The following is a 25050-nucleotide window of genomic DNA, read 5'->3' on the forward strand; positions in this document are numbered from 1 at the left end:
ATTCTTGCTAACCAGATTAGTAGGAGCAGAATGAGAGAAAAAAAGTCACTGTTCTGCTCAAATTTACAAACAGAACTAAGTCATGTAAAGGTAAGTCTTAGTTCCAAGTTGCTGATACTTTTTTTTCCTTGTATTACTGCACATAGTTTCCCTTTTTCCTTTGTTTTATGAAATGTTCTAAGCCTAGACATCTCACATCATTAGTGATGTGATCAGTCTTCATTTTCTGTTTATCCTAGACTTACATCATGTTGAAAATGAGCCATAAACATTTTAGAAAATGTAGTGCAGACAGTTTGTCTTAAATCTGTAGCTTTGCAGTATGTTACAATTTAAAGACATTGGAAAGGAAAATATTTCCCAAGTTATCTATGAAGGGTATTTAAATCCGTTCTGCAAATTCATTTGTTTCTGCTGTTAGTTTAGGTCAGTTGCAGCTCTACTGGTTTTCCTCAGTACTGTACTCAGTGCTGTTTTCAGCATTTTTCTTTTTTTTTAAACTCATCTCATTCATCTGCCTGCACTTTAAGCCCTGGAAAGACTAGGGTAACAACTCTACAGTTCCTTGATGCTATCGCTATTGTAATCTTCCAGGATTTAAAGCCAGGAACATAGCTGCTTTTGTTTCATAAATGCAAGTCAATCAGTTCACCTCAAACTTAAGTAGAATACATTTAATTGCAGTTTAGGTGGGAATAGCCAATGTGAGATGCATATTGTAAGAAATGAAAAACAGCACATGCACACACTGCACCTCATTGCCTTGAAATTGTTGCTGTTCCGGGTCCCTAAATGCTTTTGTATCATTTTGTGACTATTTGAAATTTTGTTTTTAAAGTTTACTTGCAATCACTGATTTTTTTTTTTCATCTTTCTCTCCACATTTTCACATCCAAATAAAGTGATATATCATGATGTAGAATGGCAATAAAGTAGTATGTGAATCTAGAGCTTCTGTGCATTGATGAATGTATATAGAAAATGAAAAAAATTAGGCTGACAGAACTTTCTAGACCACTTCATCCTCATGGTTTTCACTGTGGTGGATTTTGTAGACTTCATTTTCATGTAGCTTGAAGATAAGTAAATGAAAATGAATCTGTAAGAAGCAAGTTTGCTATTCAGTTGGAAATTCACATGCCTGACTGCTGAATTAGGTTTTCTAAGTTTTAAGAAATTCTTGAATTAGAGCATTGATCGCATACATTGAGAGCAAAGGTTTTGTTTTGCTGAGCAAGCACATTTTGCCACAGTAGGGATCTGAGAAATTAGTCTTGCAGAAGAGTATAAGTAGTATCACCTACTGAGCTGCCATAGCAGAGCACCTGTGGATCTGTGCTGTCATCTCTTGGGAGGATGCCTCTTCATGTTCTTGGCTGGGCTGCAACAGGGCATCTTATTTACAGAGTTAGAGACTCAAGAGAGGAACCAAAAATTGTAGGTCATTTGAAATATGGACAATAATGGTGATTTAATTTGTGTGTGGGGAGAGAGGGGCTTTGTCAAAGTCAGATTGTACAGGAGCTTGTGAAGAGCCATGAATGATAAGTATATATGAGGAAAATAGTTACTGCAGATATTCATAACAGCTACTAAGAGCTATGATGATGATTTAAAGACCTCTAATCTTTTTCCAGCTCTCCCTGTGCTACAGCTCCCTAAATAGCTCAAGTGCCTCGAATAATCAGCAGTTTTACTCTTTTATGTTGACGGATTTTGTGTGCTTTGTGGTGGCAAAAGACAGAATAATTGGGAGTAATATGATTTCTGGCACATAAAAGCAAATAAGGTGTAATTCTTTTTCTGCATCAGTGAAGCTAAAAAATACAGCTTTTTCCAAACAGGGACATCTGCTTGTTGTTAACTATATCCCCAAAATAAATAAATAAAACTTAAAAATTAACCTTTTGGGGATTTTTTACATTGAAAACCACTCCTAGGAAAAAGACAATATTGATTATTTTAGAATATTGAATTAATTCTGGCTGGGTTTATAACAAAAGATTTATTTATATGTTTGCTTTTTTCTTTGTTGATTTATACAAAATCACATTCAGAAGGAATTCTTCAAAATTACTCTTAAATAGTAACGTAGCATGTTGGCTAAAGAGAATGGCCCATCTAGTTAATATCCTTCTTTCAGAGGATGATGACAGTAGGTGTCTATGGGATAACTTATAGAAAAAAAGTTTCTTTCAAGTCCTCCTGTAAGTAATGGATGGTTTGTGACCAGGAAGAGAACTTTTGTTACAAAGGCATAATCCAATGAAATTCCTTGTTGCCTGTATAGAATAGCCTTACAAAGGGACCTGTGTGAAGTGCAGAAATCCCCTTGAAATTGCTTGAGTGTCAGCTAAGTCTTTTAGAACCTGCCTCCTTTAAGTCAATGTGGAAAATGTTGTCTACAAAGGTCTCGCATTACATGTATTTTGTATAGTCTTTAGTTATGCACTGGAGAACTCCTTTAAATCCTGTACATTAATCAACCTAGCTTTGAAAAAACAGGAAAAACTCAACAGCAGAAAATGTAGTTGAGGTCTGTTCTAGCTTCTGAGAGGACCTACCTGTTCCCTCGCACCTGTAGGTAAGCTCCAGGTAAACAAGCAGAGGCAGCAGGCTGTAGGATTCTGACCAGAGAATATGTTTTTAAAATTGTTTCAGCGAGAAGAGCTTCTAACACAGCCTTGCCAGCATGAGCTGTGTCTGCTTTTCTGAACTGTTCCTTGAAATAGCATTAGAATTAGTGCTAATGGGCTCAAGGTATTGGCAGCTCCTAGTGCTTTTATCAGGTACATATCCTAAGACTAAATCTGTGTAATGCAAGAATGAATGTGTCAGCACTTGCTGACCTCTTCTCTAAACCAAAACTGTGCTGGTTTAAGCTAATGCGGGAAAATTATGGGCAAAATAATCTTATTCAGGTAAGGATCATGTGGACACAGCTCATAATGTAACCTGTATTTAAAAAAAGAAAAGAAAGAAAAAGGTTTGTTAACCTAAACTGCAGTCCTTGCAGTACTGTGTCAAAAGCATTGTTCTAGTCATGTGGGCTCTGAATATAGTTGAGTATTTGAGCACAAGGCAGCTCAAGTTCAAATCCTTTTTTAAAATCAGAATTGCTGCAGAAATGTCAAGGTCAAAATATACAGGAAAACTGATTATAACCATGCTTATGGCAGAATTAGAATAAATTCCCAAGCTCAACTGAAAAATGGTTGTACCCAAGTTAATTATACACTTAAGCTTTCTTTGTATTCACAGATATAGATGAATGTCAGTATGGCAATCTCTGTACAAATGGACGTTGTGAAAATATGGAAGGGTCTTTCAGATGTGTTTGTGGCCAAGGTTTCAAACTCTCTGCATCAGAGGATCAGTGTGAAGGTAGGAAAGAATATGATTAAAGTTCATAAGTTTGCACTTACCTCTTAGATAATATTTTTAATGTAATAATATTCCTTTTAATGGAGAAATAACAAGTATACAACACTGAAGCTAAATAACCAAAAATGTAAGAATTTGTATTTCTATTTTAAGGCTTCCGTGGTCACATTGTAGATTTTGACATTTGTTATAAAGCCAATCAAGAATGTGTGGTAGTATTTATATTGCTAAATTGGAATTTCTGCAAAATCCTTGGCATTTCTATCATTTTGGAGGTTTGGGTACAGTGGCTTTTGCTGCCTTAATTGCTTTTCTTTCTGTCTTTTTTTTTCTTTCATGTGGGTGAGTGGGATCAAAAAACCCAGGCTGCACCCTCTTGGAACCCAGCAGTGTCAGTTAACAGAGCTGATGCCTGCATTGGTGTCACTGCATTTCAAGTAGTACACTTAGTAGAGAGAGAGTTCTGTTTCTAAGGAACAGTACCTGTGCCTCCAAAGTGTCAGGTTCTGCATTTCTTCCACATCCAAAATTCCCATCAGGACTCCTCCAGTGGAACAAAATTAGGTCTGAAGTCAGAGTGGAGTAGTCTGAGAGAGAACCTAAAGTGTGTACAGGAGGTATGAATATCCCTTTCCTTTGAGAGGGGACTTCTTGGAACCTTTCTCCAAAGGAGAAAATCTGGGAGTGTCTCTAAGCTGGGGAAGCGCACAAAAACCTGAACATTTCTTTCAGATGTTGGTTTTTCTTTTCCTTTCCCCCCACCCTTCCCTAAATATCTATGTACAGCAACAAGCACTTTCAGACTGCTGAATGCTAAAAAAAATAGAGTAAAACTAGATGATTTTTCATGCAAGTTTGTCAGGAAGTTTGAAACAAAACATCAGTGTAAGTGTCTTGAGTGAGTTAAATGTGCTGTCCAGGACACACAGCAGACTGGTCTTGGGGAAAGTATGTAGACAAAGTTTGACTGCTTCCTCTGAGCCTTTCATGGAAAAGGGCCTTTGCCAAGTTGAGCTGGCATGTGCAGACTGTTCTTCTTAAAGTGCACCCTCCTAAAGTACGGACCCCTGCACATGCCCAGATGCTTCATGCAGCCCCACAGATTTCAGTGATCCTTAAATTCAAAACTTCTGTAGTTGCAAGGGACCATTACTCAAGGGGTGAGACTATGTAGTTGTAACACAGACCTGAAAAACCTCATTGAATAACTTTCTCTTGTTTGGATTATATTTTCAGAAAGACATTCAACCATGCTTAAATCCTAGAAGTGACTAAGAACCTACCATATCAGTTTAATTACTGTTCCTTAATGAGTATTTCATATAAATAACAGAGGGAAAACAGGCTTCCTAGCTCAAACAAGACATGTGCTGTGTTCTGAATTCAAAGTGCCACTCCCCTCCAATATTTTAAGTTTTTCAAAGGAAAATTTAAGCTTGATGTTCAGGTCCATCTGTTAACCCAGGCTGACCCCAGTTTATGAGAACTGAAGCGCTGAGGGGTTAGCAGTGGTTGTGGAAGCGCAGAGACATTTTCCCATATTTAGGGGATTAATACTGTTACAAGGCAAGTATTTAAAGGAGCCTTAAGGTGCAGCTTAATAGGGGAACAGCCTGTCAGTGTGCATCTGAAAACCACACCCTGTTGAAAGGTAGTGATCCTGCTGGAAAGTATTTTGTGGGTTTTGCTGACTCACTGAAGCAGCTGGCTTGTTACCTTTGCCAGATACAAAAGAAACAAAAGCAGCTCTCAAGCAGCGTGTGTGTGTATTTGTGTGTCTGTGTGTACCCATTTGTGCATTGAAGGATATATTGACACTACAGGAGAGAATGCTGAATGCAGTCATCTCAAGGAAAACATCCAATCTGCAATTTAATATATTTTTGTGCACTATGTATGACTGTCTGCGTTGTTAAGTAAGACCAAGAGAAGCAGTACTGGATATTGACACCCTGCTGTGCTGTTTTGTTCAGAATTGGTTATTACACCATTTGATTAGTAATTGGTATTTTCAGATGTGTTATGTTTTCACTGTCTCTTCTGCTACAGACATAGATGAATGCCAGCACCGATCACTCTGTACGAATGGACGCTGCAGGAACACAGAAGGATCTTTCAGATGTATTTGTAGTCAAGGCTACACATTATCATCTGCTGGAGAGCAGTGTGAAGGTAAGCTTCTGGACTTCTACTGATTCTTTTTTTTCAATAAGATCTCGAGTATTTCAGCTATAGGCATGCACTCTTTTGAGAATGGGGCAGAAAAATTGCTTCTCTTTCTTTCTCTGTACTTTACTGTCAACATTTCAACAGTCCCCACCTACGCAGCCACATATGTAATGGATTCTTAGAAATAGTCCCTGTCATCTTTCCACATACAAGAAATCAGCACATGTGTTTCCAACAGTAAGATTGGAAGAGTAGTTGATATTATTACCAAAAACAATTAAGCCTTTCCAAACCTTGTTGCTTAAATTCTGACACAGAAGTTCTGTATTAGAAAAGCTTCTGCCAGCATACACTAATCACAGGGGGGCCTGCTAAGTTAAAACTTCTCCAACTGGTTTTGGGAACCTGTAGCCAGCCGCCACAATCCCACATGTGCACTGGCAGGAGAAACGTAGTATAAGATGAGCTCCAGGGAGATCTGCTGGAGCTCACAGCTTTCACTGTCTCGGAAGGCAGTCTACATACTGAGCTTGTAAAAACAAAAATAAGAGGTGAAAGTTGTACACTCAATGTAGGGAGAAATGCTGTGTTAACAGAAAACAGAAACTTTCTATTATCTCTCAAGTAGAACAATTGTCCAGTAATTGGCAAACAGATTTTTTTTCTAATGAATTATTTCAAAGCTACTCCCTCTTCTCCATCATTGGCTGTACCACATGATATGGTACATCTGCTGCACTACTCATGGTCACTTTGAGCATGTGAGATTACTTACTAGTGAGGTCCAGAAAAGACTGTACCTCAGTTGCTTCCTTATCTCACCCTAGCAAGAAAAGAACTCTCAGTTAAGGTCTCACTGTACATGTAGTATTAGCACATAAAAGCTTTCCAGTCTTTTGTGTGCTTTCTGTAGCTGCTTTTACCATGGAAGACGCAGCTTCTTACTGCTGTTCTACCTAACAGTGTTCTGCTGCTAGGTTATCCTCTACAGAGCACTCTAGGAGGCAGTTTCCACCTTCTCCCCCGCAGCAATAGATCAGGAATCTTCCTCTTCCAGTGATCCAGGCAGAAGAGCAGTTCCCCTTGAGCCACCCAAAACCTGTAATATCATACCAGACTTTATCATCGTTGGTGATACTGGATTGTCTGCATTTAATGAGTGACAACATCTCTCATCATCACCAACATGGAATAAGGATATCTTATAAAATCTACTCACTACACTGATACTCTTTGGTACTGACCTGTTTGGAGAATCTGGTCATAGAAGAACTTAACACAGTCTTCTCTGAGTTCCTAGTGAATACCAGCATCACTTGCATCAGCTTCAAGAAATGTGGGCTGATGGTGCAAGGCACTAGAAACTTGTGTCAAAGAATTTTGCTCTCACCTGGTTTCAGGATATTCATGAGTTGCAACAGATGCAGAGATACTTTGACAAGAATCAAAGAAAAATGTGGTGGAAGGGATCACTGGTCTATTCTGCCTCCCAAAGGCAGAACAGGCCACACAGTCTCATTCCTGACAGGTATTCATCTAATCTGCTCTGAGTGGGCTTCAGCAGATGAGATTCCAAACATCTCTTCAAGCAGTCTGTGCCAGTGCTTTCCTGTCCTTGTGTCTTCCAAATGTGTGATGGGAATCTCCTATTGCTGCAGTTTAATTTATGAGTTCTTACCTTGTCCACCTTAAACAAGAAAAGGTTCATTCTTTCCTCTGCATGTTAGAGAGGGAGATAGTGAGAGAGTGGGCTGCACAATCATTTCAAGCATTTTGGTTCCTTCATCAAGAAAGCCTTACAAACCAGCAAGTCTACAGAGAGAGATTTTGAATTTGTAAATGCTGTCAGCATCTGTGAGCATATGAAATGGCAAGTTAAACCATCTTGTTGTGAAGAAGAGCAAACGAAATATAGAAATTAATTTAAATCCATTGTAGTTGATGATCAAATGTTTTCCAGAACTACTTTTAAGACTGCTTTGGTGCATTTCGTACAGCCCAAGAAGCCATGGTAACTGTTGCTACTCTCCATCACTATGCAATGGCCTGTCAGGACAGGTCCATTCTTTACCTTCATCTCTTCCTGGATCCTGTTCAAGGGCAATTTTTAAAAAAAAATAATTTCAGAATTTCTCAAGGCAAAAGAAGAGCTATTGGATCATCCAAGAAGAAAGAGTAAAACTGCTCCCTCACACCCCAAGTTCTTTGTCTCATTTGCAACAGTCTGTAACCAGATCTACAGCTTCTCCACCCACTGACAGAGCGGTTAATTTCTGTAGAGACAGTTTGATCACTGAAGATTTTCATAAATATTACAAGTCCTGTGCAAAATCTATTCATCTCTTGAAGTGGAAGAAACTCTTCTGTGCTTTCATTATATCGCTTCAGTATTTTCTGAAGTACAGGGTATTGTGGACTGCTTTTTGCACCTTGGAAACTAAGTTTGAACAGACTATGCTTGTTCTGCTCTCAGTAAGAATGCTTTGTGCAACTCCTCTATCTGCTATATATTCACCTTTCTAACCTTGTGATCTAATTATTTTTGAAGACTCCTTGAAGTATTCAGCAAAATTTAGGTAACTCAATTGACTACAGATTTGAATCTCACATTTTTTTCATATCAGTGGAGGTGCTCAGCCTCAGAGGCATGTTCCCATCTTCATGAAAATGGTGACTTAGTTCAGCTAGATGTGTACATGGACTACAGAGCAGAGCTTCCATAAAGAGATCACCTTGAGAAGACATCTAGTGTTTCTCCACATGATGATCTCTGATTTTTGGGTTAGCCTGTTTACCTGAATGTCTTCTAATGCTTCACAGAGAAAGCAGGAAAGAGATGATAAAAACTGTGGGTGTAGCACAGCACAGTTGGTGAAGAGAACAGAGTGGCTCAAATTCTGTCCAGTTTCTCAAAGACTCAGGGGATGGACATTTGTCATGTCAAAGGATACCCAAAAATGTATCGGGCTGTAAAGCCAATGTGACTGGCAAATCACTTGCAAGAAATGTGCTTGTTTATTTAACAAGGATTTCTTCTACTTGTGAAGTTTTCTTAAAAAAGTAGCAGCTCAAGAAGCAGTTTGCTGGTTTGATCATTATACACTTGTGCAAACTTCTAGGGATATTGCAGAATTTGGCAGAATTGTGCTGTGCTCATTTTCAGCTGTGCTTTTTGCAACGCTCTGGCTAAAGTTTTTGTCTGGAAACCTTTGCACACTATTCCATATGTTTAAGAATAAAGGTAATTTGCAAGTAATTGTTCTGTACATTGGTGTATACATGCAGTATACATGTTCTGTATGCATCCTTGCACTGAACTGTCCAGAAAATGAGAAAGCTGGACTGAGGCCTTCATACCTTCAGTTCTGTCTGAGAGCCATAATCTGTATGTCCATTCCTATTATAAATGCCTGTATATCCTGTTATCCAAGGCTGAAGAACTTTCCCTCTGCAGTATCTGTAGAGACTTGCTATTATCTGCTTGGAAGATAGTAGCCTGGAAGTACATGACCATCCACAGGTTGTATGCACAACCTTCCACTTGACAATAGAAAAAGAGGTTACTGCCTAGTAGTCAGAGGTCTTCAAGATGCATGACCATGTGCATGTATTATTTTCTTTCTGTCTTACTCTCTCATTCAGCATCTTGTTCTCAAGATAAAGCGACACTAGACTTTTTGCTCTGTGTTGCTTTCGGGGAACACAAAAGTATGGACACCTCTCTCCTTGTCTCAACTGACAGGAAGTATGAATATGCACCAGCTGGGCTTCCATATAGACTGTACATGTCAAAGGACTTGAGTTACTGGGAAAGAGTCTGTCTGAAGCATAGGAGGCTCCAGTGTTGTAGGAGTCTTCAGAGATTTTGCTAGCCAAAATGTTCAAGACACACTTGTCTAAAGGGTGGTAAAAAGCACTGAACATCTCAAATGTGAATTACTGGCTCTGATTTTTCTGGAGATTCTTGTACAGCAACCACAGGACCTGTGAAGGAGTTCCATTGGAGAAAGGGAGGCTTGCATCCTATACGGAAAATAATGCATTTTGACTGAATTTGGCAGAAGACGCCTTCTTGTTGTGAGACTTGGCATTAACTCAGCGCAAGGGAGTCATTAATTTTTTCTCATGCTCATAGTCAAGATTAATTACTGTTTTAAATAAACCACAATTTCTCAGTTGAAAATTATTATAAAACATGTGGTTATCAAAAGGTCACACCTTTGTCAGCATAAAGGGCAGTTTTATCTGCAACAACGTTCATTTATGTAAGAAAGCTATCCACATTTCTTATTTTATCAAATAGATTAAATCCCAAGGATAGTTGCACTCTAATGTAGTGTGGGCTTCCCAGAGATAAATGTAGAAAAGAGGTCCTATTTTTTAATTACAAGTGTTACTCATTCTTGCAACACAGGAAAAAGTTAAAATTCTAATCAGCTGAAATTCATGCTTAAGAAATCAGACTAATCAAAGGCAGTGGAAAAAGTGTTTGATAACTGTTTTTTAAAGGAAGCTGTCTGCATTATCAGAGCAATAGACTTAGTGAATTACAAGGTGGGGCACTGTGAAGGCGAGGAAAAGTTGCTTATGAGATGCTTCTTTTTTTTTACTCATTTTCTGTTTACTTTTAAAATTGAGAGGCACAGTCGTCAAATACCTTGTGAACTTTAGCTGTAGTGAAACAAAATTGTATCATATCACTGGAATGTAGGCACTTGCTGAGTTAATAATCCTATACCCACAGTAGCTTTGAGCCCTTTGGAAGACAAATGGGAAGGAAAGACTTCAGGTTAAGACAATGTCGGTGTCCTGTTCTGGAAATAATTGATTACTCTGTATCTAGTTTGTATCCTGAAACTTGCCCTGTGATGTGTCAGTCAGCACATTTACCCCATGGATGTTGACACTAGAGCAGAGCGTATGGGCCTGAGGCTTATCACTGGGAACGTGGTGTATAGGCAGCTGTGAGCCAGAACCTGCGTGCTCTGACTCTGCGGCTGGATTTATGGCTTGGGCACAGCACTGTGCAAAACCAGCTCCTTAGCTTTGTGACCAAGCTGTTAAGCCTGTGGAATGGCTGTATTGCATCACATGAACTGCATGAAAAAGTAACCGTTAGCACAGCAGTGCACACACTGCAGTCCCTGTCTGACAAGCCTCCTGTCCACCTGGTTGTTTTGTGAGTGGTCTCTGTCTTGCCTGGTGTGACACACCAGCTATGGCTGGGCTTGTCTGTACACTGGTGGATGTCTGAGTCATGTCAATTCTGGCTCAGAGATCTCTGTGTAGTGGTCTAAACATGTCCAAACTACGAATTTGCATTAGTAGGGTTTTTGTGTCCATCTTCTAAAAGAAGAGCTGCTTGGATTTCTTTTTAACTACTATACTGTAACACCTTTATAGTACGGTAGAGAGTGGTATAAAGATCTGTGATGATACCTTTCATGAGAGATGCAGATGGCACATGTTAGGCATATTTGCTAGGAATAAGTGACATACAAACTCAAATTTTAAAACTCTAGAGAAATACAAGAAGTTTGATGATATGATGAAAGGGAAATTAAAAGGACATCCTAATGTGTAGTAAACTTGATTTCCACACACGCACACAGTTATTAAAGGGCATTGTAGCTTCAGGTTGCTACATTAGTATCAAAGTATCACTATTACTTTCATCTGTTTCTGCATTATCTAATAATTCAGTTACATTTTTATTTCAGATATTGATGAATGCCTTCAAGACAGTAATACTTGCCTTGGAGGAAACTGCATCAATACTGACGGGTCTTACAAGTGCACTTGTCCAGATGGTTTCCAGCAGATAGCAAATAGGGGATGTCAAGGTATGAAATAGCCATAAAAATACCTGGATGATGATTATAAATGTGCAAGTTTGTAAGCATATCTTGTGATAGTCACAAATCGTGCTAAGGAGGAGAAAAACTCATTTAGTTACCATTTGTAGTACCTTCTTACTCTTCATATTGCTCTCTGTAAATATATGCTGAGAAATTATTTCAAGAGGCTGAAATCTCAGACTTCATCATTTGAAAGATTATCTACATTAGAGCTAACGGAGATATGGTGCTGCATTTTCCCAAATCCTGGAAATATTTATTTTGACAGAACCTTCTATGTTTATGAATCAGGGATGTAATAGAGAGAGCAGTATAGTTAGTGTCAAGTCACATTAGATAAGCCCCCCCCCTCAGCTCTAAAACGCAGTGCTTTGTGGAGGATGGGTGGGGAGGAAGAGAATATGTTATCCGAGGCTGAGTCAGCATTGCCAAACCCAGAAAAATACTTCCCAGGTTTTAGTTTAGAACGATCCCAACTCCATGTTGGCACAACTCAGGCATGCCTGATAACTCCCTCTTGCCACCCATTCTGATGAGACGAGAACCATGGTATTAGAGCTGGAAAGTGATGGCATGTTCATGCTCTAAATGACTGGAGGACCAGGATACTGGGCTTTGCTTTGGCTGCTCTCTTATCCACAGTTTAGACTTGAGCTGAGAGACTGTGTTCCAGCTGATGTATGTTGAAGATCTTGTGCAACCAACACTAAATTCCCTGTAAAAGTTCTGAGTGTCCTGTCTGACTGCTTTCTGATTCAGAAAATGTTGCTTTCAACATACAGAACTACATACTAGACCTTACTTTAGCAGATAAAAGAGAACTGATCAGAAGATACAAATCAGTGCAGCTTTGATACCACTCTGTTCTCTTCACTCCACTATATAAAGCAGTAGTATATAGGCTTTGTGTTTTAAATGGATAAATGTAACAAAACTGTGAAAGCACTCATAAGCCAACTAAGGGACAGACAGTATAGACAGAATTTTTAACAGAATAATGTGAATGAAAATGGAAAATTATTTCAGGTGAGAGCACCACACACTTGAGAAAGAAGACCAACACTGAAAAATAACAACTTGTTGTAGAGAGGAGTGAAGCTGCTTGAGAAATAGCCAGATCAATATCAAAACAAATGGAAGAAAGGAGGAACTGATATGATGAATGTGACTGACAAGTTAGAATAGCGAAGAACTTGACACAGTGAAAGGGAGATCTTTGCATAACAAAATTAAGTGTGGTTAGACTTTTTTTTACTGTGTCAACTATTTGTTGTTAAACTGTTACAGGATGCAACAATAGAATTTTTATTTGTCAAAGATGGAAATCTTCAGTATATTTTCTTGTCCTGTATTTTGTACTGGACAAAACTAACCACATTTGTATCATAAATGATGATGTCTTTACATTTCAACAGTACCTTCAAAATACTTTAAGCAGTAGCTAAACTGAAACATTTTTTAAATGACTAAATGTTAATTCTATCAGAGTTCTGTAATAGCAAGAGAAAAACATAAGATTTTAGAGATAATTTTCCTGGAGAGATTAGGGGTCTAGTAAAAGATCCAGGTAATAGGCCACTAGTGCAGAGTGATCTTGATCACATGGTATACTGGGTATGAGCAAACAATACAGGATTCAATATATCCAGTTCTACATTGAAGAAGGCATCTCAGTCATGCTTATCAGGTGGTGGACTTCCTTCTGGGACACAGTCACTGAGAAGGATTTAGGGGTCAGCGTCAGTCAGCTGAGTATGATCTTCCAGTGCAACCCTGTGGCCAGCAGAACTAATGCACTCCCTGGCAGACTGAAAAATCAGAATATCCAGCAGGATATTGTTTACCTCTATTTTGCCCTAATGCAACTGCTCTTGGCACAGTGTTGTACACTGATGTTCTGGTGCCCACAGTTCAAAACCAGATGCTGATCACTGAGGAGAGGTAGAGATGAATCCAAAAAAAGCTGATGGCCTAGAGGGAAAAAGCAATGAATGCTTTTAAACTGTTTTGTGGAAGAAAAAAGTTAAGAGGTGACTCAATCAGAGTCTTACTACTTTCAAAGGAAACCATAATTGAAAGTAGAGAGCTATTGAATTAAACTGGCAAATTTATCACAGAATGCAATGTCTGCAAGTTGAATCTGGACTAGACAAGAAATTAGGAACACACGTTTTGGTAAGGAGCAAAGTTGAAAAGAGTCCAAAACATTAGAAAGTGCACAGTTTGCTCTTTCAGACAAATTATACTATTTCCCTAACATTGTTAATTTTGTTTTCCTATCTTTCAGTACATCATTCTACCTTGTGTAATCAGCTGGTTTGGTTTTCAGTATTTTTCTGGCAGTTTTAAGAAACTGACAGGTTAGTCATGACAACAGTGTGGGTCCTGAGAAGGTACCATATTGTCCTTGTCATTGCTGATCTCCCACCTTACCTGACTTTCAGAGAGCTTCAGGAAGTATGTCATTGGTCTGCATTTACTACAAATTCAGAGAAAACTTTATACACGTGGGTGTTGTGTGAAGCACAGCACACTGACTTTTCCCGACGCACCTCATACAGATATTACCCTTCCCAGAGCTGCCTCTGTTCTTTCCACATATGTGCCATGACATCAGGACAGCCCAGAAGGTTTACACACAGGACAGAATCAGTCTGTATCTAAAGAAAATTCTATAATGCGTGTCCTGGGTCTTGAAATGATGGTATGGAAATCACAGTTTCTCTAGTCTATCAAAATTACTGTCTACTTTGCTTTTTGTATGGCTGTAACAATGGCCAGAATCTAAGCAACTGAAGACACAGTTAAGAATAAGAAATTCTAGTATCTATGATGATGGATGAATGACCCACATGTGTAAATTTTGTTCGTAAGTTTGTGTTTGATCTCAGCATGGTACTGAAAACTTCTTAATAGGTTTTTGTAAAGCAAAATACAAAAGTGCAATGACAATGTGAATGGTAATTCATGTGAAAGTTGTACCTCCTTAATAAATGAGTGCAGTCCTTAAGTTCTGGTGGCAGGTTTTGTTGTTAAGATGAGACATCAATCAAAGAAATGCTTGTTTTTCAGATTCACAACTTTGAAAGGCAGTGTTTGAACAATGCTTTCTACAATGTTGTTTTTTTAAAATAAGAAAAAAAAAACAATTATGACACTCTTATATAGCAGCCTTTTGGGACCATTCCCATTCCCCATCAGCAAAAAAGAATATTTGGCTTTAAATTATATAAAATCAGCCTACTGGGAAAGATGCAATTCCAGACCTGATGGTAACACATAGAGCCAGATGCGCAAGTTGACCAGCGTGCAGCAATCAAAAAGCAGTGAGATGGAGCCATCTGAGAATTCCCCTAATGCAGAAGAAATGTTGGCTAGTGTGCAGCTTATACTGGTATATCACGAATCATTCTCATCTGCTTGTCCTTCTTGAAGAGTGGTATAGTGAGAGTATGATGCAGTAGAACATACTGATGCCTATACAGAGTTGAGGAATGATCCCAAAAGATTTGGTTACTCTAGAAAATAGCCTCATTTACATAGCTATTTACATAGCTGTTGGAAATAAAAGCTGCTTTTAAGACTAATTGATCTTCAGCTTAATATTAAGGGTATGATGATTTGCAAAGCTATTAATGTCTCTGTTTTCAGATATCAATGAATGTGAGAGATCTGACCTCTGTTCACCTCACGGGGAGTGTCTAAACACGGATGGTTCTTACCAGTGCATATGTGAGCGGGGCTTTTCTGTGTCTGCAGATGGCCGAAGATGTGAAGGTGAGACAAATTACAATAACGCCTTCCCATTGATTCTCTGTTATTAGTTGGGTAAGAAAAACAGTTCATTTGGGTCTAATACCCCAAACCCACTGTTAACTCTGCAAACACCTAAGGTCCCTTTGTTCTTCTTATAAATGGATAGTGTGCTATGTAGCTCTTTGAATTATAAGTAGTATGACAGGAAATTTACAAAATGGTCAATGTAATGAAGTTAATTTTGTTATAAATCTGTGGTTTGCTTTTCTTGATTTTTAATAATTTTGCTATGTTTAAATTCTATTTTTCCGAGCAAAATAAATTAATGGAAATTAAGGAATACTAACCTAAAATGATGGCAAAGGAAGGAATGATATTCTTTTCTTAAGATATATGAAACCCGTGGACATCCGTAATAATATGAAAATCTATTCATAGATGGGAAATGATTTCTATCTTATAGCAAGTGTGTAAAGAATAAATATATGTAAAATGTATGTAAAGCGAGTTTGGAACTCAGGCTTCTGAGAAGTTTCAGTGTGAAAGACCTTCTTGCCATAAACATTTAGGATTATTTCATTTAAAAATTAAGTGCATTAGCAGCAAGCCTGAGCTGCCTGAATGTTCTCATTGCTGTGTGTGAGACAACAAAACCTTGCTTGTCAAGGCTTTTTTTTAAAAAAAAAAAAAAAAGATGCAGATGGAGCATCCACCCAACAGAACTCCAGTGAGAAATTGTAGTCAAATGCTATCTATGACAGAACCTTGGGCATTCTGAAATAGCAGAAATTGAGTAAATAGCAGTAATTAGATCTGTACAGTACTAAAGCCAGATTTTTCTTTTTAAGTGTACCCAGGTACGCTTATACAGGTATTTTTCATATAAGGTTGTAAAAGCTGCTCCAGTAATAACACTGCTGAAAAACATCAACCAGGAGCCTGAAATTTAGGTGTAACTAGGGTTTTAATTTGGTTATAGCATGAGAACATATCCTGTTGCTAATGGAACACACACTTGCTAGTGATGCTACTCTCCTGCACTGAGTTTAAAATAGGACACTTGTGTTCAATGGTACTGAGAAGAAATGTGACTCTCTGTAGTCAGTGATTCTGACAGAAAACAAAAATTCCCCTAACTGGATGAAGAAGGGCAGTCTTATCAAGACAAGAAGCCTTGGGGGAAAACTTCATAAGGGGAAAAGATTATATAATCATGGTTTGGCAGGATGCATGCAGAGGAGAAGCACTGAGCAGATGATAGCTCAGTGTTAAAACCTATGGGCAGTGGATGTCAAGCAGCCAAGAAGAAAGTGAGCTTGTTCCCCATCCCACATTGTGGGCCAGCAAATCTGTATGTGATTGGTTTTCCTGGGCCAGCTCTTCTCATAGTTCACTTAGGGATAGTGAAGAGATTCTTCCTTCAGTGGAGGAGGTGTATTGAAACTCCTGTCTGGCTGTCACATTTAGTCCCTCTACTTTTACCAGAGGAAGAACAGCATTACAGCATTATTATTTGAGCTGGCATATAACTTGCCATATAGTTAGTAATGTAATATCTAATGAAATGAAATTGGCAGAATACTGTTACACTGATGTAAGGGAATAAGTGATATATATTTAGGTACAGCATGACATCAAACACACTATGATGTTTCAATTATTATTGATAACTAAAAAAAATCCTGCGGTATTTTTGGTGCTTTTTCCTCTCTCAACTTTACTTATTTTGTAATCATGGCATAAGTTGAAAGAAACATTCTCTTACTGCCAAGACAAAAGCCTGGTCAAGTAGGCTAAAGGAAGTGAATCTGAATAACTCCAGTGATTGATGAACAAAGCAGTATTTTGTGATTACAAGTAATGGGGATAATTCCAAAGCATGTTCATGGACTCTTTGGCAGCATATGTATGTTTCACCCAGTTGTTTAGGAAGGATATGGTTAAATTTCTTCAATTTCTCTACAAGAAAAGTAGTAGCAGTTATTTTGTCTCACTGTTGAGCATAGTTGAAACAAAAAAAAAAAAAAAAAAGTGGTCAGAGAAGAATGCAGCCTGCTCTTAGTAGAAAGCAAACACTTTACTCCAAAACAGAGTTAGAAGAACAGTTATTAACCTTGGGAATAAAAAAGGCAGAACTGAATAGAAACACAACTTAAAAAAAGTCAGTGGCATCTAATTTTAGGAGATGCACCAGAAACAATGAGCCCCTCTGTCTGGATCTCTGACAGATAATAAAGTAACACAGTTCCCAGGGAAGAGTTACCATCACGTATGATGAAGCAGTACAAAGTTAATCTCCGTTAGAACAAAAAGCCAAACTTGTACTAAATAGAAAAAGATGATATCACAAGATCTTATTTCCAGGATTGTGAGTAGTTTTGGAACTTTTTAATGAAGAATAAAACAACAAATACAAAACCAGTTGAGCATGCTTCACAAGTAATTGGTGGTGTGTATGGAATACAGATCAGACTTTATATTCATCACTTGGAAAAGTATTTTAATAACTTGGCGAAGCACGGGTACTTCTAGTCTTCTGAAGCAGCAGCACTCCTTTTCTACCATGATTAGTTTCTCCATTCTGTCATTTTAATAAAAGCAAATCTAGAGTTGAAAAAATTCATTTCAAGAGAGCACTGATGGTGTCAGTGTTAATATGTGTGGTGGTGGTGTCAGCTTCTGCAAGCTGAAACAAAAGATCAGAAACAAAAGGAACATGTGACATTCCAGGTACTGGGAAAGGATGTGACTTCCAGTTTGCAGGAGCTACTGTTCTTTACACTAGGTGCCTCTGTGAATTTACTTCTAGTTAAGTGAGTGAGAATAACTGTTTATACTATCAGAGAAGGAACCTGAGGAAATTTTGCTGGATTCAGATGCCTCTCTGTACCTGGGGAGCAGATTTTCCATATCTCCAGACTGTTTTTGTACGAGTTTGACTTGTTTTTTTAAAAAGTCTGAAAGAACAACAACATAAAACATTTAAGAACCCCATGTGGTTCTGTTCTGGTATGGAGCTTTTATGGCCACTGGCCAAAGTAAACTGAACAGCTGTGGACTGTGTCTTCTTCCAAGGTGTAGACAAACTTTTGTTGTAGTGGTGGCATTCCACTGCCGCCTGGCCCCAGGCTCAGCAATTTAGCTGCGCCAAGCTCTGAACAGGAGGCTCTCAGAGAGCTCCCTAGATCCCAGTTGAGCTTGCTGGGGGTCTTGTTTTACCCAGCTGGCTGCTAGTCAACTATGTTGGAAAAAATTCACGTTAGAGGTTCTCTGGTGCTTCAGTCAATACCATGCCCCAAGCACCTCTTTCCATTTGTCTCTCAGTGGCTCCCTCACTTTTCCCTCTCTCTGCTTCAAGCCACAAACTTCACTGCCTGCCTCAAGAGTGTGATGGTTTGACTCTGGCTAAATGCCAGGTATCCACCAAGTCGCTCTATCACTTCCCCCCCCCCTTCCCTTTGTTTTCTCAACAAGGTAAAGAGGGGAAAGAAGATAAACTAACCCTTGTGGGTGAAACAAAAGCAGTTTTAATATAAGCAAAGCAAAGCAAAAGTCTGCGCGCGGAAGCAAAAGCAAACAGATTTATTCTCTACTTCCCATGAAGAGGCGATGTCGGGCCTTCTCAGGAAGCAGGGCTCCAATACGCGTAGTAGTTGCCTCGGAGGACCAAGGGTGACCCCACCCCCTTCCTCCTTTCTCCCAGCTTTATACTGAGCAGACGTCATATGGTATGGAGTATCCCTTTGGTCGGTTTGGGTCAGCTGTCCTGGCTGTGTCCCCTCCCAAGATCTTGCCCACCCCGTCCCACTGGGGAAAATATCAGAAAGAGCCTTGGTGCTGTGTAAACACTGCTCAGCAGCAGCCACAACACCAGGGTGCTATCAACACCCTGCAGCTCCCAGCATAAACCACAGCACCGTGAGGGCTGCTATAGGGGAAAACCGATTCCAGTTCAGCCAGACCCAATACAAAGAGACACTCCAAAAAAGAATTATGCATCCCCCCAGAGCTCTCTGACCTCTGCTTCTTCCTTCCCCCTCACTGTCTTTTATCCTGTTCTCCTTTACTCATCCACTGGATAAGTCTCCTGTCTGAGCCTTTGGGATGCTTGTACAGAGCATCCACATATCAAAAGAGTAATTTACAAACCTGTACACAAAGATGCTACGTTGTTCACCATTTAAGATGACTGCATACCTAAGAAGTCTGAAAATCAGGGAAACAGAGAGCAGACCTGCGAGCAGTGCATCACTGTTACCTTTGCCACCAAAGACATTTTAAGAGTAGATGTTTGCTGTAACTAACTGTACATCACAACCGTAATTCTGCCAGTATATAGGGAAAATGAGGCAGCTTTAAGAAAAGGGTATGGTAAATCTAGGACTCCTTTTGGGGCAGAGTGCTTTCTGTTACATGGAGTAAGTTTTATGCAGTAGACAACTTCACAGCTTCACCAAATCTCTGATTAAATACTGAAGTAAGAAAGCTCAGGCTTCTGCCAAACATGGATTCAGATATGCATCCCCAGAGCGAGCCCCTGTGAGCAAACTTCTTGTTCCACAATGAGTAATCACAGATTTCACCAGCCTTCTCACGTTTGCTGACAGAGATGTTTTAGGGCACTGACTACTTCTTACCTGGACGCTGGCTAGAGAAAGAGCACAAAGGGAGAAATAAGAGTCTCTTTCTTACCTGCATCATCATAATGTTGGAAGACCATCCAGAATTATTGCCTCTAGATGGCGAAGGTCTTTCTATTCATTTTTTCTGATTTTCTAATGACAGTGATTTTTATGTGTGGGCGTTATGGAATAAGCCCTGGAATGCTTAGAGTCAGAGCCCAGTTCCCCTGAGCACTGTACAGAACTGTCCTAGGAAACAGTTCCTCTTCCAGACACTTTGCCATGTAAGTAGATTTCAGTGAGATTTAAATATCTCACCTGAGGTTAAGTATGCGTTCATCTTGTTCAGGTTGGAGGAAAACAGGAACGTGGAGTTGAGCTGAAAAGGAGTGTGCTGGAGTGCACATGTTTTGCCTTTAGATCCTGTTGATGTTAGATCAAAGGAGTTTTGATTAAAGCAGGCAGCACAAAGTCATGGATTCTAAAACAGGTTGTAGTTACTGCTGTAGTCACTGTATAGACATAGGATGATTTGGTTTCATATTTAGTTTTTCCCCTTGCTTTGTCTCCATATAGCAAGAGAATGGCCAATTACAAGCCTCATGCTTTACGGGGTGATTAAAGAAACAAATTCCTTTTCCGGCTGTAAAACAGGAGTCCTTTGAGTGAGCTGTCTAGACAAGGAAAAATAGTTGGTTCTTGGACCTTCTCTAATTTCCCATACACTGAAAGATCCGGTCATGTTCAGACTGTGTACATTTTAAAGCCAAAACTGTCTTCTGTGGCTATATTGGATACTAAATTAGGACACTTGCTACAATCACAAGTATTTTTTCTGCTACTTTTTAGTCAATGACCTTAGTTTACCTTTGGAGAACCAGCTGCATGATATATTCCCCTATCTGTTCCCTTTAACATTTAGCTGTTACGTAAGAGAAATACTGTCATTTAAGTAATTCTGAAATCCCCAGTTGTAGTTTCTTCTGTCTAGGCTTTTAACAGAGTAACTGTCCTGTGGCTCAGGGAACTTTTGTTATTAAACTCTAGTTGGCCACTGAAAATGCAAACACTATGTTATTGTCTGTTGTCTTAAATTCCTGGCTGTCACCCCACCATTGTTCACTCATTTGAATTCCCTTTCTTAACTTTTCTGAACAGGGTTTTCTGAATAAGAGATAGCATGTTCAGATTTTTGGACCAGATATGTAAAACTCAGATGATCACCTGAGACTAAACATTAACATAAGATATGTTATGGAGGCATAGTGCACAGCAGCAGGAGGGAGGGATCAGGAAAACACAACTGTAAAAAATTTATATCTTCTTCTTCCCAGTAATTCCATATGCATCTTTTAATAATTCTGTCATTATGGTGACTGGAAAAAGAAAGGGTATCAAAGGTAACCTTCCACCTCTGACAGTGTCTTTAATACAGCTGTGTTGCTTACTCTTGTTGCTGAATTAATTCTACTAGGGAGGGTTTGTGGTATATTCCCGTAAGTTCAGTATTCATGAACCACCCGAGTTTTCATATTCAGTTCCTTGAGAATAAGCATATTAGCTATTGTATTCTTTGCCAAACACAAATAACCCTTTCTAAAATAAACTCCTTCAGTATTTTTTCTTTGTTAAATAAATCAAGATGTAAAGACCATTAAAATCTTTATTGACAAAACCACCAAATCAGATAAATTATTCTGCCAGTTCTATCTTCAAGTCCTTTTTTTTATAATTGTCAATTATACTCGTATATATCTCCTAGATTTCAGAGTATGTAGCAGGTTTTGCATTAATTTCATATTTTAGCTGAAGGCTGTTAACACATGGATCAGTTCAGTAGGAGAGGAGGTGAGTTTTGCACCACTTAAACATCCTAAAGTGAAATTAGATACCTTTCTGAAAAAGGTTGTAAAATTCCACAATTTACTCCATTGGTACAGAAATTGCCAGAGACATTTTTTTAACCTATATAAGAGATTGTGGATAGTCTCTTCTGGCCTTAAAAATCTATATGTGATTCTAAACCTGTTCAAACCCCAACTACAGCACATAGGAAAAGCTGGTTTTCAAGACCACAAAAAAGCCTCTCCCTGAGGCAGACACACACATGTGTAGATGAATTTAAGCACTTGGGGAGCAAGAGGGCAGCACAACAGGTAACGTGTGGGGATGGTAATGTACATGCTGCTCAAATCTGGATAGCCTGGGGAGCTGTGACCACGTGGTTCAGAGACCAAGAATTCCCTTTTAGCTGAACATAAGACATGATTATAAAGTAAAAATGTCCTTGCTCAGCAAGTGCCTTCAGGAGAAGAACAAGGTGCATCTTTGCTGACTTTGCTAGGCCTTTGACACAGCTGTGAAGAGCTGGTAGAGTAGACGGGACTACATTCAAACCCTACCCTATCCTTTCAGAAAGACCAGCCAACACTGCTGCTCACCTGCTCAGAGGAGCCCTCTCTCTGTGACAATGCAAGATTCAGTCCCACCAGCTCTTTAGTTCAGTGAGTGCCTAAGGCCTTCTCTGGAGGTAGAATGACGATAGGCTCCATCAGATGAAGGTCTGCTCTAACATGCAGAATTAATGACAGTAGCTAGTATCCAGAAAAATCAAAAGCAGATCACTTTGTTCACCATTTAAAATGTAATTACTGCTGAGGCACAGTGCAGAAGGTAGTTCCGAGTGGACAGCAACCTTACTTAACAGTCAAAGTAGTTTCTAGGAAAGAAATCTAGCAATAATTTCTCTGCTTCAAACTGCAGAGGAATTTAGAAGGCAGAAGTTACTAATCCTAGTATCCTGGCAGGTTCCCAGTTTCAGTTAATGTTCTTCCTCCTGAAAAACACACCATGACATCTTTAATGACCACAGATGGTCAGGGCCTTGGGTTTAGCTCTTACTGTGAGTGAAGATAAAAATAATACATTCCTAGCACTTGTAATACACTTACAAAAATAAACCACATTCTGCCACAAGCAGCTCTGCTTCATTATAGTTTGATGGGCAGCTGAGTCAAAGAACAGACTTATTCACACAACTGACTCTTACTTCTAAGGCCAGCAAACCACAAATGGGACCTGCAAATGAAAGGGCCAGTACAGAAGGCATGCAGGCATTGTTATTCCTTTGCCTACCTGAGTAAGATTATTCGTATGTGTAAACTCACAGGATTTAAACCAGAAGGCTCAGTCCAGGTATTTACCACTTACACCATGAAATCCTCTTCTGTGCTGAGAGCCATTACGAGCTCTGTACAGCACTTCTGCACAGTGGACGCAACCATCCCCTTGAATTCTTTGTAGGCACAGTGGGTTCCACTTCACGTGTATTGTTGACTGTATAATGCTACACTGGCAGAATCTGCAAGTCAGAAAGATGGTTGTATTTAACCTATGTCTAACGCTGTGGTATGTGGCATCATGCCATGATTGGCAGGTTTGGTGAAACAAATGGGAAACAGTTGACCAAAACCGTTGTCTGACATATTTCCTGCAAAATTTAATATTGAAATGCTTCCTTAAATTGTACATGTGCTTACATTAATTTTTTCTGTCTTGGCCTTTGTGTTTTCCTTCCCAATGCATAGAGGGACATCACTGCATCTGTCTGCAAAAATGGCCTGTCTGTTGTTTTTCTGCACTCTTCATGAATGTCCACCTTTGACTGTCACATGGCCTGTCTGATGTTAAAATTCTTCCTTGCAGATGTTGATGAATGTGCAAATGGCACAATATGTGGCAGTCACGGGTTCTGTGAAAATATGGATGGCTCCTACCGCTGCCTCTGTTACCAGGGGTATCAGGATCCACAGGATGGGCAAGGGTGTACGGGTGAGTTCTTAGGTGCAGGTAGTCATTCCTGCACAGTTCTGGTGAGCAAAAAGCAGCGTATGAGCAAAATGCATTTTTTCACAGCAACAGTTTTGTTTTCCATCATTTATTTTTAAAAGTTATACCACTTACTAGTAAAATAAGGTTGAGCTATGCTTTACTCATGGAACTTTGTGCCAGATGGAAACTTAACTGTGTATCCATTTAATGAGAACATGTTATTAGGAAACCAACAGCAAATAAGATGAGCCACTCATTTTATCTCTTAAAAAAACTCAGGAAAACCCACTATTTCTGCACACCAGGACCATTCACAAATATAAATCATAATAGATTGAATTTAATACTTTAGCCTATTTAAATGCAACATCTGTTTATTCTCTTAGCTGAATAACCAGAACTCTGTACGGTATACCCCCTACAGAAAATAACGTCTGGCATGTGGCACAGCCAGGCTGAGTTAGATGACACAACTCCCTAGGCACCTCATATTTAAACAGATTTAAACATTGTCTTCAAGCTCCAGGAAAGACACCTATCACCATGAAAAGATGTGAGATGTTTGTAGATACGTAAACACTGCGCATTTCTCTTGTTAGGAATAGGTTTCCAGATCTGTTGTTAAGAGTGACTGTTGGACCTGAGAACTACCTGAGGCAGCACAAGTTTCTAATACAAAATTAATACCAGATCAAGGAAAGGTATTCGTTAAGCAGTTTCTTCAAGCCAGACTCAGGATGAAACACATTTACCGGGAACAGAAACCTAAATGGAATACCAAACAGAAAGGAGGTGTTAGAAGTTTTACAGAAGTGTTTGTATGTGTTTTCTAATATATTAAATAGTTTTACTACAAAATTGTTTATGCCATTTGGCATTTAGTTTGCAACATACCAATGTATATTTTTGCATACAGTGACTTTTCACAGATGAAAACAAATGAAGCAAAGAAAGAGCAGGGGCACAAGTGAAGGAAAGCAAAAGCTGGTGTGAAACTAAATTTAATTTTGAGTTGCCAGTGAAGTGATTCTGCACCATAAAATAATGTCTTGGGTTTTTTTCTTGTATACACTGTATAATATAAAATCTTAAAAATTTTGATGCCAGTTACCTACCAAAACAATTTTAGGTAAAGGTAAGTCTCTTCAGTTCCTGGACAGACAATGTGCCCCAAAGAAGACTTATTACTTATGACAGGGATCCAGAAAAAAAAGAAAAATCTAAGTACATTTTAAAAGTGCTGAGTAAAATATAAGTTAAAATGCATATTTATATAAAAATACACAGAAATCAACATTCAGTCGTATGACTAGACCTCCATTCTTGCTGGATAAAAGGTAAAAAGGATAAGACATTGCCTCACAAGTTATACTTTAAACCACAATTATAGGAATTTCTGAATTGCGGTACACAGATTATAATTTTCAGAT

At 39.0% G+C, this 25050-nt stretch overlaps 1 protein-coding gene across 7 annotated transcripts in view; it reads left to right on the forward strand.

Moving 5' to 3' along the window:
• The window catches only part of LTBP1 (latent transforming growth factor beta binding protein 1), a 226182-nt gene that overhangs the window by 164646 nt on the left and 36486 nt on the right, over positions 1-25050 (forward strand). For all 7 annotated transcript variants that reach the window (XM_074896941.1, XM_074896937.1, XM_074896939.1 and 4 more), the window contains 5 exons: positions 3262-3384; positions 5434-5556; positions 11274-11396; positions 15063-15188; positions 23495-23620. In XM_074896941.1, coding sequence (XP_074753042.1) covers positions 3262-3384; positions 5434-5556; positions 11274-11396; positions 15063-15188; positions 23495-23620 — 621 coding nt within the window. The remainder of the gene's footprint in view (positions 1-3261; positions 3385-5433; positions 5557-11273; positions 11397-15062; positions 15189-23494; positions 23621-25050) is intronic.

The sequence above is a fragment of the Athene noctua genome, chromosome 1 (genome assembly GCF_965140245.1).
Source record: "Athene noctua chromosome 1, bAthNoc1.hap1.1, whole genome shotgun sequence".
In the NCBI taxonomy this organism is placed as follows: domain Eukaryota; kingdom Metazoa; phylum Chordata; class Aves; order Strigiformes; family Strigidae; genus Athene; species Athene noctua.